Here is a 15,132-nt window from a genome sequence, read left to right as displayed (position 1 = left end):
AATCAGTTAAACTACTCCACCATTGAAAAGGAGACCCTGACTTTGTTGTTGGCTCTTCAGCACTTTCACGTATACCTGGGGTCTAGCATGTTACCTCTTGTTATGTACACTGACCACAACCCACTTGTGTCCTTTGCTCGCATGTTTAATCATAAGCAGCGCCTTATGCGCTGGGCTCTGTTGCTGCAGGAATACAACTTAAGTATTCACCACAAAAAGGGGTCTGAAAATGTTTTGGCTGATGGTCTGTTTTGGTTGTAAACATGTTTTGTGGTGTTTGTTCTTTGTTTTTGTTACAGTTCCTAATATCTGCTTTTGCCCAACATAGTTGGTAATTTAAGGGGAGGGATGTTACGGCCCCCGGCCTCATGTGGCCCTGCCTTCCTCTGTCGAAATCAAAGCGTTCCAGGACTCACGGGTGATTGGCTGGCCAGGGACCTATGCAGTTGTGTTTTAATTTTTCAGAAAATTTAGTGAGAAACTTCAGGCCAGTATATATTCCTTTTACCTTGATGCTTCATTTGTTTCGTTAACATCATGTGTCATGGGGGGAGAGAGAGAGAGAGAGAGAGCTCACTAGTATTACCCAAATGTTCAGATCTTGTTAATGGGAGTCAGTCGTAGCCAGGAACTTTTTGGTGTTATCACATTGCATCTTACCGTGAGTTTCTCCGGCAAGTGCATTCAAAGTTTCTTTGTAAAAGCCTGCATGTCAAACTTAACATCTACTTTACATAAATATAATATGTCTCTGCACTTTCAGCGATTCAACTAAAGGTCATTATCTTCTGGACCTTTGTGCCATATATCATCAATCATATTGTCATTAAGAGCCATTTCCACCAATCTCCTAAAATGTTTTTTTCCTCTTGTCAATTCCCCTTCTCATCATCTTCCTCTTCTTTTCCTCACTTTCCACTCCTCCTTCATATTTGCAGTTTGACATCAACCAGCTGATGACCTCAGGGAATGTAAGCAATAGACACAGTCCAATCCAGAAGCCCACAGAGTCTCCTATTAGCATTGCCAGCAACAGTAGCATGGGCCGGGTCAGTGGCATGGGTTTGGAGCAGTCACCAGTGGACCGCACCAAAGGCTTCTTCCCTGATGAATCGGAGCCCCTGCTTCGCTGCGACTCTACCTCCAGCAAAGACTCCGCCCTGAGTAGGAATGGCTCCTTTATTACCAAAGGTGAGACATGACCACAAACAGATCTATTCCAATTAAGTCCCAAGGATGGTTCAATTCATTTGGTGCTTTTGCGGTTCTTGGTGGTCTAGGAACGCCTTTGCAGTTCCCAGCTTCCCTTGGTTAGTGGCACTTCTCGGTGCATTTGCTGGTGCATCCTCCAGAAGTATCCACTTGCACCTCATATTCAACTAAACTAGAAGGACAGATGGTCCCACATGACCTGCCGGCGCTTTGTAATGTGACAGTGTGTAATCACAAAAAGGAAAACCACCCACAGACCACAACAGTCTCACCAAAACAAATCTCGGGTTGTATTTTGCCTACTGAACCTGTCTGCTGTCACCTTGCATGGTCAAAAACTTCACTTGATCAGTTCAGCTTCGACCCCTCCATCAGTGAACAAGCAGATCCTCACTGAAAAAATGTAGTTTTGCCAATAAGTATCAAATTTTTGTCTAGTATGCCTTCCATCCGGTTTGAGCTGATATGGGATCCCAGAATGGAATTATGAGGTTTTATGAGAAATCTGATTGTGGGCAGAACTTGCTGGGATCGGCAAAAATGGGCAAACCATCACACTTCTAGAATCTATACCATTTGTAGACACCACGAGCTATCAGGGCCCGAGCACTGAGAGTGCGAAGGCCCTTTTGTATCTGCTCCGTTTTTAGGGCCCGCGCACCGAGAGTGCGAAGGCCCTATTGTATCTGCTCCGTTTCTTCTTCTTATTATTATTATTAGGGCCCGAGCACTGACAGTGCGAAGGCCCTATTGTAATTGCTCTGTTTATTATTATTATTATTATTATTAGGGCCCGAGCACCGAGAGTGCGAAGGCCCTATTGTATCTGCTCCGTTTCTTATTAGGGCCCGAGCACTGAGAGTGCGAAGGCCCTATTGTATCTGCTCCGTTTCTTATTATTATTATTAGGGCCCGAGCACCGAGAGTGCGAAGGCCCTATTGTATCTGCTCCGTTTCTTATTATTATTAGGGCCCGAGCACCGAGAGTGCGAAGGCCCTATTGTATCTGCTCTGTTTCTTATTATTATTATTAGGGCCCGAGCACAGAGAGTGCGAAGGCCCTATTGTATCTGCTCCGTTTCTTATTATTATTAGGGCCCGAGCACCGAGAGTGCGAAGGCCCTATTGTATCTGCTCCGTTTCTTATTATTAGGGCCCGAGCACTGAGAGTGCGAAGGCCCTATTGTATCTGCTCCGTTTCTTATTATTAGGGCCCGAGCACTGAGAGTGCGAAGGCCCTATTGTATCTGCTCCGTTTCTTATTAGGGCCCGAGCACTGAGAGTGCGAAGGCCCTATTGTATCTGCTCCGTTTCTTATTATTATTATTAGGGCCCGAGCACTGAGAGTGCGAAGGCCCTATTGTAATAGCTCTGTTTATTATTATTATTATTATTATTATTATTATTATTATTATTATTATTATTATTATTAGGGGCCGAGCACTGACAGTGCGAAGGCCCTATTGTAATTGCTCTGTTTATTATTATTATTATTATTATTAGGGCCCGAGCACTGATAGTGCGAAGGCCCTATTGTAATTGCTCTGTTTATTATTATTATTATTATTATTATTATTATTATTATTAGGGCCCGAGCACTGACAGTGCGAAGGCCCTATTGTAATTGCTCTGTTTATTATTAGGGCCCGAGCACTGAGAGTGCGAAGGCCCTATTGTATCTGCTCCGTTTCTTATTAGGGCCCGAGCACTGATAGTGCGAAGGCCCTATTGTAATAGCTCTGTTTATTATTATTATTATTATTATTATTATTATTATTATTATTAGGGGCCGAGCACTGACAGTGCGAAGGCCCTATTGTAATTGCTCTGTTTATTATTAGGGCCCGAGCACTGAGAGTGCGAAGGCCCTATTGTATCTGCTCCGTTTCTTATTATTATTAGGGCCCGAGCACTGACAGTGCGAAGGCCCTATTGTAATTGCTCTGTTTATTATTATTATTATTATTATTATTATTATTATTATTATTATTATTAGGGCCCGAGCACTGACAGTGCGAAGGCCCTATTGTAATTGCTCTGTTTATTATTATTATTATTATTATTATTAGGGCCCGAGCACTGACAGTGCGAAAGCCCTATTGTAATTGCTCTGTTTATTATTATTATTATTAGGGCCCGAGCACTGATAGTGCGAAGGCCCTATTGTAATTGCTCTGTTTATTATTATTATTATTATTATTATTATTATTATTATTATTATTATTATTATTATTAGGGCCCGAGCACCGAGAGTGCGAAGGCCCTATTGTATCTGCTCCGTTTCTTATTATTATTATTATTATTATTATTATTATTAGGGCCCGAGCACTGACAGTGCGAAGGCCCTATTGTAATTGCTCTGTTTATTATTATTATTATTATTATTATTATTTCGGCAAATGAATTGGCCGTTTGAGGGCCTAAACATACTCGAAAACTCATGAAATTTTGCACACGCGTCAGGTCTGGTGAAAATTTACGTATTTTAATGTTCCCAGACATGGCCAGGGAAAATTAGCTCAGTAGCGCCACCTAGAAAAATGAAAAACGCGAGCCCCCGGTATGGGTATGACCTACACGTTTGAAAGTCGGTACACCTATATAACGTTCAGAGTCGAACAAAAAAGTCTATTATGGCAATGTCCTAAACCCAACAGGAAGTCCGCCATTTTGGATTGAAGGTGACATTTTGGGTCTGATTTTACCGTTTCCATGCCTTGTACTTTAACGAACTCCTCCTTGGGATTTGGTCCTATAAACTTCAAATTTGGACAGTGTCAACTACACCCTTGTGCCATGTTAAATTGCGGAGCTTTTGAGTTTTCACAATACTATGAGGCCGTGGCGCCATGGCGAATTTCGATGACTCGCCATCAAAATCTTATTGCCTCTCATTCTGTCATACATGTTCCGATCTGGACCAAAGAGCACACATATGATAAGGCTCCACCCCTGAACATATTTCAACTGCCATATTTGACATCAAGGACAGCGCCACCTAGTGGGAACAGGAAATGTCATGTTTTACACTTTGGGGTACAGTATAGTGATGGGTGACATCTGCAGCCTCAAATTTCTCCAGGAAAGCCTTAAGGAGTTGGTCTTGGGTTACAGTGAAAACTGTGACTTTTCGCAAAAGGGTGTGACCCCAGCGGCGTGGCGAACTTTGATGTCACGCCATGAAGAAACAAATTAGTATAACTCAATGAAATCCAGTCTGATCAGTACCAGACTTTACAGGCATGATGTCAGACCCGCCCTGAACAGATTGATGTGCCCATTGTCGGAAATACGGACAGCGCCACCTAGTGGCAACAGGAAATGTCATGGCTTTAATTTTGTTGTACTGATTTTCACAGGTTCATCTTGGCCACCTCAAAAGCGGTGAATATCACCATCAGTCCCTCGTGATGCTTCAGTGCAAAAATTGTGACTTTAAACTGAACGGCGCACCCTGGTGGCAACGCTGTTCAACATGAAAGATGAAGTGGCTTTTGAGGGTCTTGGCAAGTTTATAGAGGCTTGAAATTTGGCACACACCTCCAAATGGATGAACGCTTTGTTGGCATGTGATCATTTTCATTGAATAGCGCGAAGTGGCTCCACAGCGCCCCCTACAAAATTTCAAAACCACAGCCCCTGCTCTGTGTTCTATGTATGATTCTGAAACCTGGTAAGCTTATAGGAGATATCAAGATGTACAAAAAAGTCTCTTGGTGCAATATCCCAAATCCAACAGGAAGTCAGCCATTTTAAAATTAATGTGTAATTTTGGCAACATTTTCCCCTCTTTCCAGGCACCGTTCTTTGACGAACTCCTCCAAGGGATTTCATCATATTGAACCAATCTCCAGTGTGTGGAATCTAAAGACCTTTGTGATGTTAAATTGCGAAGCTTTTTACGTTCAGTGAAACGGGGTGGTTATGGTGGCACTTAGAGTTTGAATCACTCGCCAAAAAGCATTAATCTGCTGTCACTCAAAAACACAATGTCCAATCTCTCCCAAACGTCTCAGGTGTGATGAGACTCGAGCTCGGAAGTGATTGTTATGCCATTTGTACATAATGGTTAGAGCGCCACCTAGTGGAACGACTAACTAATCATGAATGAATGAGTTGAAATGTTAGCTGGTGGTTAAATGCATGAATTCCATCAATGTGACATCAGATCGGAGGTGCTGGTTTTAGGTGTTGGGCTTGGCTCGACGCGCCGGGGGTGCGAGGGCCCTCATAACGCTGCTTGCAGCTTTAATTATTATTATTATTATTATTCAGGCGAAACAAGGGCCTTTTTGAGGGCCTAAACATGCTCAAAAACTCATGAAATTTTGCACACATGCCAGGTCTGGTGAAAAATTTTGTATTTTAATGGTTTTACATATGAGCACTGGGAAATGGCTCTGGAGCGCCACCTATGCCTTGTTAAATGCATGCCTACGACCACATCGTTTGAGCTACATGTATGAAATTTGGCACACATGTGTATCATGCCAAGACGAACAAAAAAGTCTGTGGGCCCATTGACGCAAACCCAACAGGAAGTCCGCCATTTGGAAGAGAATGTGACATTTTGGCTCTAATTTTGCCATTTCCATGCCTCGAACTTTTGCGAACTCCTCCTTGGGGTTTGATTTCATAACCTTCATATTTGGTCAGTGTCAACTACACCCTTGTGCCATGTTAAATTGCGGAGCTTTTGAGTTTTCACAATACTATGAGGCCGTGGCGCCATGGCGAATTTCGATGACTCGCCATGAAAATCTTATTGCCTCTCATTTTGTCATACATTTTCTGACCTTGACCAAAGTGAACACATATGATAAGGCTCCACCCCTGAACATATTTCAACTGCCATATTTGACCTCAAGGACAGCGCCACCTAGTGGGAACAGGAAATGTCATGTTTTACACTTTGGGGTACAGTATAGTGAAGGGTGACATCTGCAGCCTCAAATTTCTCCAGGAAAGCCTTAAGGAGTTGGTCTTGGGTTACAGTGAAAACTGTGAGTTTTCGCGAAAGGGTGTGACCCCAGCAGCATGGCGAACTTTGATGTCACGCCATGAAGAAACAAATTAGTATAACTCAATGAAATCCAGTCTGATCAGTACCAGACTTTACAGGCATGATGTCAGACCCACCCTGAACAGATTGATGTGCCCATTGTCGGTAATACAGACAGCGCCACCTAGTGGCAACAGGAAATGTCATGGCTTTAATTTTGTTGTACTGATTTTCACAGGTTCATCGTGGCCACCTCAAAAGCGGTGAATATCACCATCAGTCCCTCGTGATGCTTCAGTGCAAAAATTGTGACTTTAAACTGAACGGCGCACCCTGGTGGCAACGCTGTTCACGATGAAAGATGAAGTGGCTTTTGAGGGTCTTGGCAGGTTTATAGAGGCTTGAAATTTGGCACACACCTCCAATGTGACGAAGGCTTTGTTGTTATGTGATCATTTTCATTGAATATCCCAAAATGGCTCCACAGCGCCCCCTACAAAATTTCAAAACCACAGCCCCAGCTCTGTGTTTTATGTATGAATCTGAAACCTGGTAGGCTTATAGGAGATATCAAGATGTACAAAAAAGTCTCTTGGAGCAATATCCCAAATCCAACAGGAAGTCAGCCATTTTAAAATTAATGTGCAATTTTGGCAACATTTTCCCATCTTTTCAGGCACCGTGCTTTGACGTACTCCTCCAAGGGATTTCATCAGATTGATGCAATCTCCTGTGTGTGGAATCTTAAGACCTTTGTGATGTTAAATTGCGAAGCTTTTTACATTCAGGGAAATGGGGTGGTCATGGCGGCACGTGGAGTTTCAATCACTCGCCAAAAAGCAGTAATCTGTGGTCACTCAAAATCAAAATATTCAATCTCTCCCAAAGGTCGCAGGCGTGATGAGACTCGAGCTCGGAAATGTTTGTTATGCCATTTGTACATAATGGTTAGAGCGCCACCTAGTGGAACGACTAACTAATCATGAATGAATGAGTTGAAATGTTAGCTGGTGGTTAAATGCATGAATTCAATCAATGTGACATCAGATCGGAGGTGCTGGTTTTAGGTGTTGGGCGTGGCTCGACGTGCCGGGGGTGCGAGGGCCCTCATAACGCTGCTTGCAGCTTTAATTATTATTATTATTATTATTCAGGCGAAACAAGGGCCTTTTTGAGGGCCTAAACATGCTCAAAAACTCATGAAATTTTGCACACATGCCAGGTCTGGTGAAAAATTTTGTATTTTAATGGTTTTACATATGAGCACTGGGAAATGGCTCTAGAGCGCCACCTATGCCTTGTTAAATGCAGCCCTACGACCACATCGTTTGAGCTACATGTATGAAATTTGGCACACATATGTATCATGCCAAGACGAACAAAAAAGTCTGTGGGCCCATTGACGCAAACCCAACAGGAAGTCCGCCATTTGGAAGAGAAGGTGACATTTTGGCTCTAATTTTGCCATTTCCATGCCTCGAACTTTTGCGAACTCCTCCTTGGGGTTTGATTTCATAACCTTCATATTTGGTCAGTGTCAACTACACCCTTGTGCCATGTTAAATTGCGGAGCTTTTGAGTTTTCACAATACTATGAGGCCGTGGCGCCATGGCGAATTTCGATGACTCGCCATGAAAATCTTATTGCCTCTCATTTTGTCATACATTTTCTGACCTTGACCAAAGTGAACACATATGATAAGGCTCCACCCCTGAACATATTTCAACTGCCATATTTGACACCAGGTACAGCGCCACCTAGTGGGAACAGGAAATGTCATGTTTTACACTTTGGGGTACAGTATTGTGATGGGTGACATCTGCAGCCTCAAATTTCTCCAGAAAAGCCTTAAGGAGTTGGTCTTGGGTTACAGTGAAAACTGTGACTTTTCGCAAAAGGGTGTGACCCCAGCAGCATGGCGAACTTTGATGTCACGCCATGAAGAAACAAATTAGTATAACTCAATGAAATCCAGTCTGATCAGTACCAGACTTTACAGGCATGATGTCAGACCCGCCCTGAACAGATTGATGTGCCCATTGTCGGAAATACGGACAGCGCCACCTAGTGGCAACAGGAAATGTCATGGCTTTCATTTTGTTGTACTGATTTTCACAGGTTCATCGTGGCCACCTCAAAAGCGGTGAATATCAACATCAGTCCCTCGTGATGCTTCAGTGCAAAAATTGTGACTTTAAACTGAACGGCGCACCCTGGTGGCAACGCGGTTCACCATGAAAGATGAAGTGGCTTTTGAGGGGCTTGGAAAGTTTATAGAGGCTTGAAATTTGGCACACACCTCCAAATGGATGTAGGCTTTGTTGTCATGTGATCATTTTCATTGAATAGCGCGAAATTGCTCCACAGCGCCCCCTACAAAATTTCAAAAAGTCAGCCCCAGCTCTGTGTTTCATCTATGAGTCTGAAACCTGGTAAGCTTATGGAAAATATCAAGATGTACAAAAAAGTCTCTTGGAGCAATATCCCAAATCCAACAGGAAGTCAGCCATTTTAAAATTAATGTGTAATTTTGGCGACATTTTCCCCTCTTTTCAGGCTTCATACTTTGACGAACTCCTCCAAGGGATTTCATCATATTGAACCATTCTCCAGTGTGTGGAATCTAAAGACCTTTGTGATGTTAAATTGCGAAGCTTTTTACGTTCAAGGAAACGGGGTGGTCATGGCGGCACGTGGAGTTTCAATCACTCGCAAAAAGCAGTAATCTGCTGTCACTAAAAAACACAATGTCCAATCTCTCCCAAAGGTCGCAGGTGTGATGAGACTCGAGCTTGGAAATGTTTGTTATGCTATTTGTCAATAATAGTTAGAGCGCCACCTAGTGGCATGACTATAATCCTGGTTGAATAAGATGAAATGTTAGCTGGTGATTAAAAGCATGAAATCCATCAATGTGACATCACATCGGACGTGCCGGTTTGAGGTGTTGGCAGTGGCTCGACGTGCCGGGGGTGCGAGGGCCCTCATAACGCTGCTTGCAGCTTTAATTAGGGCCCGAGCACCGAGAGTGCGAAGGCCCTATTGTATCTGCTCCGTTTCTTATTATTAGGGCCCGAGCACTGACAGTGCGAAGGCCCTATTGTAATTGCTCCGTTTATTATTATTATTATTATTATTATTATTATTATTTCGGCAAATGAATCAGCCTTTTGAGGACCTAAACATGCTCGAAAACTCATGAAATTTTGCACACGCGTCAGGTCTGGTGAAAATTTACGTATTTTAATGTTCTCAGACATGGCCAGGGAAAATTAGCTCAGTAGCGCCACCTAGAAAAATGAAAAATGCGAGCCCCCGGTATGGGTATCACCTACATGTTTGAAAGTCGGTACACCTATATAACGTTCAGACTCGAACAATAAAGTCTATTATGGCAATGTCCTAAACCCAACAGGAAGTCCGCCATTTTGGATTGAATGTGACATTTTGGCTCTGATTTTACCGTTTCCATGCCTCGAACTTTAACGAACTCCTCCTTGGGGTTTGATTTCATAACCTTCATATTTGGTCAGTGCCAACTACACCCTTATGCCATGTTAAATTGCGGAGCTTTTGAGTTTTCACAATACCATGAGGCCGTGGCGCCACGGCGAATTTCGATGACTCGCCATGAAAATCTTATTGCCTCTCATTCTGTCATAGATTTTCTGACCTTGACCAAAGTGAACACATATGATAAGGCTCCACCCCTGAACATATTTCAACTGCCATATTTTACATCAGGGACAGCGCCACCTAGTGGGAACAGGAAAAGTCATGTTTTACACTTTGGGGTACAGTATTGTGATGGGTGACATCTGCAGCCTCAAATTTCTCCAGGAAAGCCTTAAGGAGTTGGTCTTGGGGTACAGTGAAAACTGTGGCTTTTCACGAAAGGGTGTGACCTCAGCAGCATGGCGAACTTTGATATCTCGCCATGAAGAAACAAATTAGTATAACTCCATGAAATCCAGTCTGATTAGTACCAGACTTTACAGGCATGATGTCACACCCGCCCTGAACAGATTGATGTGCCCATTGTCAGGAATATGAAGAGCGCCACCTAGTGGGAACAGGAAATGTCATGTCTTACACTTTGTTGTACTGATTTTCACAGGTTCATAGTGGCCACCTCAAAAGCGGTGAATATCACCATCAGTCCTTGATGATGCTTTAGTGCAAAAATTGTGACTTTAAACTGAACGGCGCACCCTGGTGGCAACGCTGTTCACCATGAAAAATGAAGTGGCTTTTGAGGGGCTTGGCAAGTTTATAGAGGCTTGAAATTTGGCGCACTCCTCCATTGTGCATAAGGCTTTGTTGTTATGTGATCATTTTCATTGAATAGCGCAAAATGGCTCCACAGCGCCCCCTACAAAATTTCAAAACATCAGCCCCAGCTCTGTGTTTTATGTATGAGTCTGATACCTGGTAAGCTTATAGGAGATATCAAGATGTACAAAAAAGTCTCTTGGAGCAATATCCCAAATCCAACAGGAAGTCAGCCATTTTAAAATTAATGTGTAATTTTTGTGACATTTTCCCCTCTTTCCAGGCACCGTTCTTTGACGAACTCCTCCAAGGGATTTCATAATATTGAACCAATCTCCAGTGTGTGGAATCTAAAGACCTTTGTGATGTTAAATTGCGAAGGTTTTTACGTTCAGGGAAACGGGGTGGTCATGGCGGCACGTGGAGTTTCAGTCACTCGCCAAAAAGCAGTAATCTGCTGTCACTCAAAATCAAAATGTCCAATATGTCCCAAAGGTCGCAGGCGTGATGAGACTCGAGCTCGGAAATGTTTGTTATGCCATTTGTCAGTAATGGTTAGAGCGCCACCTAGTGGGACAACTATAATCATGATTGAATGAGATGAAATGTTAGCTGGTGGTTGAATGCATGAATGTCATTAATGTGACATCAGATCGGAGGTGCTGGTTATAGGTGTTGGGCGTAGCTCGACGCGATGGGGTGCGAGGAACCTCATAACGCTGCTTGCAGCTTTAATTATTATTATTATTATTATTCAGGCGAAACAAGGGCCTTTTTGAGGTCCTAAACATGCTCAAAAACTCATGAAATTTTGCACACATGCCAGGTCTGGTGAAAAATTTTGTATTTTAATGGTTTTACATATGAGCACTGGGAAATGGCTCTAGAGCGCCACCTATGCCTTGTTAAATGCAGCCCTACGACCACATCGTTTGAGCTACATGTATGAAATTTGGCACACATGTGTATCATGCCAAGACGAACAAAAAAGTCTTGGGGCCCATTGACGCAAACCCAACAGGAAGTCCGCCATTTGGAAGAGAAGGTGACATTTTGGCTCTAATTTTGCCATTTCCATGCCTCGAACTTTTGCGAACTCCTCCTTGGGGTTTGATTTCATAACCTTCATATTTGGTCAGTGTCAACTACACCCTTGTGCCATGTTAAATTGCGGAGCTTTTGAGTTTTCACAATACTATGAGGCCGTGGCGCCATGGCGAATTTCGATGACTCGCCATGAAAATCTTATTGCCTCTCATTTTGTCATACATTTTCTGACCTTGACCAAAGTGAACACATATGATAAGGCTCCACCCCTGAACATATTTCAACTGCCATATTTGACACCAGGGACAGCGCCACCTAGTGGGAACAGGAAATGTCATGTTTTACACTTTGGGGTACAGTATAGTGATGGGTGACATCTGCAGCCTCAAATTTCTCCAGGAAAGCCTTAAGGAGTTGGTCTTGGGTTACAGTGAAAACTGTGAGTTTTCGCGAAAGGGTGTGACCCCAGCAGCATGGCGAACTTTGATGTCACGCCATGAAGAAACAAATTAGTATAACTCAATGAAATCCAGTCTGATCAGTACCAGACTTTACAGGCATGATGTCAGACCCGCCCTGAACAGATTGATGTGCCCATTGTCGGAAATACGGGCAGCGCCACCTAGTGGGAACAGGAAATGTCATGGCTTTCATTTTGTTGTACTGATTTTCACAGGTTCATCGTGGCCACCTCAAAAGCGGTGAATAACACCATCAGTCCCTCGTGATGCTTCAGTGCAAAAATTGTGACTTTAAACTGAACGGCGCACCCTGGTGGCAACGCTGTTCACCATGAAAGATGAAGTGGCTTTTGAGGGTCTTGGCAAGTGTATAGAGGCTTGAAATTTGGCACACACCTCCAATGTGACGAAGGCTTTGTTGTCATGTGATAATTTTCATTGAATATCCCAAAATGGCTCCACAGCGCCCCCTACAAAATTTCAAAACCACAGCCCCAGCTCTGTGTTTTATGTATGAATCTGAAACCTGGTAGGCTTATAGGAGATATCAAGATGTACAAAAAAGTCTCTTGGAGCAATATCCCAAATCCAACAGGAAGTCAGCCATTTTAAAATTAATGTGTAATTTTGGCGACATTTTCCCCTCTTTTCAGGCTTCATACTTTGACGAACTCCTCCAAGGGATTTCATCAGATTGGACCGATCTGAAGTTTGTGGAATCTAAAGACCTTTGTGATGTTAAATTGCGAAGCTTTTTACGTTCAGTGAAACGGGGTGGTTATGGCGGCACTTAGAGTTTGAATCACTCGCCAAAAAGCAGTAATCTGCTGTCACTCAAAAACACAATGTCCAATCTCTCCCAAAGCTCATAGGCGTGATGAGACTGGAGCTCGGAAATGTTTGTTATGCCATTTGTACATAATGGTTAGAGCGCCACCTAGTGGAACGACTAACTAATCATGAATGAATGAGTTGAAATGTTAGCTGGTGGTTAAATGCATGAATTCCATCAATGTGACATCAGATCGGACGTGCTGGTTTCAGGTGTTGGGCATGGCTCGACACGCCGGGGGTGCGAGGGCCCTCATAACGCTGCTTGCAGCTTTAATTATTATTATTATTATTAGGGCCCGAGCACCGAGAGTGCGAAGGCCCTATTGTATCTGCTCCGTTTCTTATTATTATTATTATTATTATTATTATTATTATTATTATTATTATTATTATTATTATTATTATTCAGGCGAAACAAGGGCCTTTTTGAGGGCCTAAACATGCTCAAAAACTCATGAAATTTTGCACACATGCCAGGTCTGGTGAAAAATTTTGTATTTTAATGGTTTTACATATGAGCACTGGGAAATGGCTCTAGAGCGCCACCTATGCCTTGTTAAATGCAGCCCTACGACCACATCGTTTGAGCTACATGTATGAAATTTGGCACACATGTGTATCATGCCAAGACGAACAAAAAAGTCAGTGGGCCCATTGACGCAAACCCAACAGGAAGTCCGCCATTTGGAAGAGAAGGTGACATTTTGGCTCTAATTTTGCCATTTCCATGCCTCGAACTTTAACGAACTCCTCCTTGGGATTTGGTCCTATAAGCTTCAAATTTGGACAGTGTCAACTACACCCTTGTGCCATGTTAAATTGCGGAGCTTTTGAGTTTTCACAATAGTATGAGGCCGTGGCGCCATGGCGAATTTTGATGACTCGCCATGAAAATCTTATTGCCTCTCATTCTGTCATACATGTTCCGATCTGGACCAAAGAGCACACATATGATAAGGCTCCACCCCTGAACATATTTCAACTGCCATATTTGACATCAAGGACAGCGCCACCTAGTGGGAACAGGAAATGTCATGTTTTACACTTTGGGGTACAGTATTGTGATGGGTGACATCTGCAGCCTCAAATTTCTCCAGGAAAGCCTTAAGGAGTTGGTCTTGGGTTACAGTGAAAACTGTGACTTTTCACGAAAGGGTGTGACCCCAGCAGCATGGCGAACTTTGATGTCACGCCATGAAGAAACAAATTAGTATAACTCAATGAAATCCAGTCTGATCAGTACCAGACTTTACAGGCATGATGTCAGACCCGCCCTGAACAGATTGATATGCCCATTGTCGGAAATACGGACAGCGCCACCTAGTGGCAACAGGAAATGTCATGGCTTTAACTTTGTTGTACTGATTTTCACAGGTTGATCGTGGCCACCTCAAAAGCGGTGAATATCACCATCAGTCCCTCGTGATGCTTCAGTGCAAAAATTGTGACTTTAAACTGAACGGCGCACCCTGGTGGCAACGCGGTTCATCATGAAAGATGAAGTGGCTTTTGAGGGGCTTGGAAAGTTTATAGAGGCTTGAAATTTGGCACACACCTCCAAATGGATGAAGGCATTGTTGTTATGTAACCATTTTCCTTGAATAGCGCAAAATGGCTCCACAGCGCCCCCTACAATATTTCAAAACATCAGCCCCTGCTCTGTGTTTCATCTATGAGTCTGACACTTGGTAAGCTTGTGTAAGATATCAAGATGTACAAAAAAGTCTCTTGGAGCAATATCCCAAATCCAACAGGAAGTCAGCCATTTTAAAATTCATGTGTAATTTTGGCGACATTTTCCCCTCTTTTCAGGCTTCATACTTTGACGAACTCCTCCAAGGGATTTCATCAGATTGGACCGATCTGAAGTTTGTGGAATCTAAAGACCTTTGTGATGTTAAATTGCGAAGCTTTTTACGTTCAGGGAAACGGGGTGGTCATGGCGGCACTTAGAGTTTCAATCACTCGCCAAAAAGCAGTAATCTGCTGTCACTCAAAAACACAATATCCAATCTCTCCCAAACGTCGCAGGTGTGATGAGACTCGAGTTCGGAAATGTTTGTTATGCCATTTGTCGGTAATAGTTAGAGCGCCACCTAGTGGGACGACTATAATCATGGTTCAATGAGATGAAATGTTAGCTGGTGGTTAAATGCATGAATTCCATCAATGTGACATCACATTGGACGTGCTGGTTTTAGGTGTTGGGCGTGGCTCGACACGCCAGGGTGCGAGGGCCCTCATAACGCTGCTTGCAGCTTTAATTATTATTATTATTAGGGCCCGAGCACCGAGAGTGCGAA

The 15,132-nt window shown here is 43.2% G+C and overlaps 1 protein-coding gene across 3 annotated transcripts in view; it reads left to right on the top strand.

Moving 5' to 3' along the window:
- The window catches only part of tnfrsf21 (tumor necrosis factor receptor superfamily, member 21), a gene marked incomplete at its 3' end in the record, with an annotated part of 221,673 nt that overhangs the window by 160,937 nt on the left and 45,604 nt on the right, over positions 1-15,132 (top strand). For 2 of the 3 annotated variants that reach the window (XM_082505315.1, XM_082505316.1), the window contains exon 6: positions 939-1,191. The exons of the other annotated variant lie outside the window; for it this stretch is intronic. In XM_082505315.1, the coding sequence (XP_082361441.1) occupies positions 939-1,191 (253 nt within the window). The remainder of the gene's footprint in view (positions 1-938; positions 1,192-15,132) is intronic. 3 annotated transcript variants of the gene reach the window in all.

The sequence above is a fragment of the Aulonocara stuartgranti genome (genome assembly GCF_965226115.1).
Source record: "Aulonocara stuartgranti genome assembly, chromosome: 15".
Taxonomy (NCBI): domain Eukaryota; kingdom Metazoa; phylum Chordata; class Actinopteri; order Cichliformes; family Cichlidae; genus Aulonocara; species Aulonocara stuartgranti.
The sequence above is the reverse complement of the archived record's forward strand: the minus strand, read 5'-3'. Positions and strand labels throughout refer to the sequence as shown.